At 27.6% G+C, this 3,447-nt stretch overlaps 1 protein-coding gene across 1 annotated transcript in view; it reads right to left on the bottom strand.

Annotated features, from left to right (window-relative positions):
* Positions 1-1,221: 1,221 nt before the first annotated feature.
* The window catches only part of LOC105623455 (membrane-associated guanylate kinase, WW and PDZ domain-containing protein 1-like), an 11,637-nt gene continuing 9,411 nt past the window's right edge, over positions 1,222-3,447 (bottom strand). The window contains exons 9-10 of the mRNA XM_012204848.1: positions 2,924-3,058; positions 1,222-1,386 (exon numbers count right to left, since the gene is read on the bottom strand). Coding sequence (XP_012060238.1) covers positions 1,222-1,386; positions 2,924-3,058 — 300 coding nt within the window. The remainder of the gene's footprint in view (positions 1,387-2,923; positions 3,059-3,447) is intronic.

Below are 3,447 nucleotides of genomic sequence, written 5' to 3'. Positions count from 1 at the left end.
TATATATATATATATATATATATATATATATATGTATATATACATTCTTTCTTACACATCAATCCTGAGATCTAAAAATACAATCTAGTTATTTTTTTTCTCATTAATCGTGCCGAACATTTGCCATCTCTCGCTATTTTACAAGTAAAAAATATATACGTTACTCTTTTAAACATGTAACTTTCATAAACATAAAAAAGACAGGAAGCGTGAAGAAGAAAAAACTTCCGTCTGATTCGTTCTCCATCATAATTTTCGCTATGCGAAATTATAATATTCAATAGAAATATCGTATTAATTACGGGCGTAAGAATAATTGTCGCCCGAAAAAGAGATTCGATTAATTATAATAATAATAAATTCTATCATATTGATCTTCCACCACTCAATCGCAAAACAAAATGGCTGATAAGTGCATTTACTTCTTTGGTTGTATGAGCTCTTAATTTTATATATAATTACTCTGACATACATATACATTTCATATAAGTGATAATAAATACTTAGGAAAAAAGGGGGAGACAAGATATCGATAGAATTTTCAAATTTTTATAATAATCCAAAATGATAGAGTTGCGCGTGAGAACAATTACTATCTCTCTTACGCGAGATCTCTTTATGTGCTTTTATCAAAAGGCGTAACACTTTATCGTCAAGGCCACAATTATGTCGCTATTTAAAAAAGATTTACAAAGTGGTGTCTATATATGATAGGAGTCTAAATTTTAAAAGTCTATAACTTTGAAACATTATTGAGAAGAGCAGAAGAATAATAAATTTATAATAATATATTCGCCAGTCTACAATATCACTTTACAGCGTATGAATATACAGCTGTCTCTGTATCATCTCTACGTGATATAAGATATCGAATTCTGAGATTCTTTGTATGTATCGATACTGTTTGCGTCAGCAAATAGATAGTGTCTGTAATTTTACACTCTTGTGACGCATTTTATTGCGCTATTTTCTACATATGTACTTTCACATATGTTACTATAAGTTATTTATGATTCACACATTATTCACTATTTATTATAAATTAACAAATTGCTTTCGTTAAAAAGTAAAAAAGAGGAAACAGGAAGTCTATGATTAAACACATTTCATAAATGCTGTGAAAATTGCTCTATCCGTAAAAAAAAAGCAATCTTGTGAAATCTTAGCTTATATCTCGTATCATCTGAAAAGTGTGAAAAAGCGTCTCGTTGAAAGCGCCTATTACAAATATCTGTTTTTGGATGAGCAGCAGTTCAATGAAATGGAAAATCGAACTTTTTGACGTTTTTTGCGGGGCATACCCCTCTCGGGTAATTTCGATAAATGCCTGCACGGGGTGCCCTCGTGGTTCGGTCGAATACTTATTTGGTCGATTGTGAGATTACTCTATAATGAATTTCAATGAAGGTTTACAATTACTTTCGAGAAGGCTGCAGTATATTTATTTAATAATCTCATTAAATACGGAACACGCGCAACAAGGCACATATACTTTCAAAGCTATCACACGTGTTAGGATGAATTACATTTACTCTGCGATTAGATCAATTAAAAGAAACTAGGTTAGCACCAGCCTAATTTTGTTAGGATGAGCAAGTACAATTGTTCTTATATTAAAACCTTCGCAAGCTGCGTAATGATAGCTGCAAGAAAAAAAGTCATCTGTGTGTTCCCTCTCGAATATTTGTTCTCTGTTTAGAGAACATTATTATATGTATAATAATACACCTATAAGCATAATATATGATAGAAATTTGTTATCACTGTGTATCGTTCAATATCGCAAATTGATCACATTTAGTGTTGAATTTAGCTCAGCGCTATTTTTAAAGGCAAATATAAATATCTATCATAATAATAGTAAATTTGCGGTGCATAGTTTAGTTAATTATTTAAATTATGTAAACACGTTATCGAAATGTCCTAAAAAGGAAATACACGCAATGTAGTTGCAAAAATCAATTATATATGTACAATTTTTATAAATGATGCAAATTTTTTGTTCCTGTTGTTTCAGACTCACATAAAACTTTATAAAGAATTGTACAATACCACACATTTTCTTCTCATACACTGTTAAAAATATCATATACTTTTAAGTTACATGAATTATAAATTTAATGTATCTGCAACTGAAAAGTATATTTGGGTACATTTGTGAAATTTAGCGTACTTTTCATAAAATTTAATGTAGATTTTCATGAAATTTAATGCAAGTAAACGTTAAATTTAAGTTATTTATAACTTCATTTTCATTGACAACATTAAATATTTTTAATGTACATTGTTAGAAATGTAACCACGAGTTTCCTTTACATGTAAATGAAGCTCATGGTTATGAACGAAATTAAAAGTAATGATTTAACTGAAAGTTAAATAATTACTTAAATGAAATGAACGTACATTAAATTTTCATAAATTTTCATAAAAAATACATTTTCATAAAAAATTAAATTTTATATACATATACACACAAATATATTTTTTAGTTAATAAATACATTAAATTTAATGTAATGTCATGAAATTAAATTCAAACTGTGTAACTTAAAAGTTAATAAAATTTAAAAATATTTCTAACAGTGTATATGCTTAAAATTTACTTCCATTACATGTAATGGAAGTAAATTTCTGTTTTTTAATAGTGTATCTATATTACCATTCCCATTGTAATAGCGAATTATTACGTCTATTTGAGATTCTTTTTTTCTTGTATTGTCTTTCATCTTCTTCACTTAGCATAATACCTAATGTTATATACCCTGAAAAGCTTTGTTTTCCAGATCGTCAAAGAAATATACAGTGCTAATGTTAGCATTAGTATCGTCAAAAGTAGGAGAAAATGTCATGAAGTTAAGATTAATATGTTATTATCAAGGTTAATTCTATATATTCATATCGTAGAGATGTGGAGGAGCACCTACCACTGAAGGCATCTGGCAGCCACGTCGTACTAACAGACGGACAGATGGTCCACCGTTACGTATAATTTCAATCGCTTCTGTATGCGTCATATTTTTGGTATTAATACCATTTATTTCGATTATCTGATCGCCAATCTAGAAATAATATAAAACACATTTGCATACATATATTACACATTATATAGATATGTGTTCATTTAAAATTATATTACTAACATATAATTTAAATTGACAATTAAAGATTAAATTTTACGAACAAATGTAAACCTAAAACGTGGATTTATATATGATAAAAGATTTTCACAATTTTGTTTTAATTCGATGCTTAGTATCAATATCAATTAAATTTGATTTAATTTACGATATCACTACCCTAAAAATTACTACCCTAAAGTTTCAGATTTAAGATTAGTTTCAAGATCAAACATGTTTCAAGATCAAAAATTAAATTGACGCGCAATTTTACAAAACTGAATATGTATATATATATATATATATATATATATATATATATATATATATAA

Source organism: Atta cephalotes (assembly GCF_000143395.1).
Source record: "Atta cephalotes unplaced genomic scaffold scaffold00058, whole genome shotgun sequence".
NCBI classification, from domain to species: domain Eukaryota; kingdom Metazoa; phylum Arthropoda; class Insecta; order Hymenoptera; family Formicidae; genus Atta; species Atta cephalotes.
This window is presented reverse-complemented; position numbering and strand designations above follow the sequence as displayed.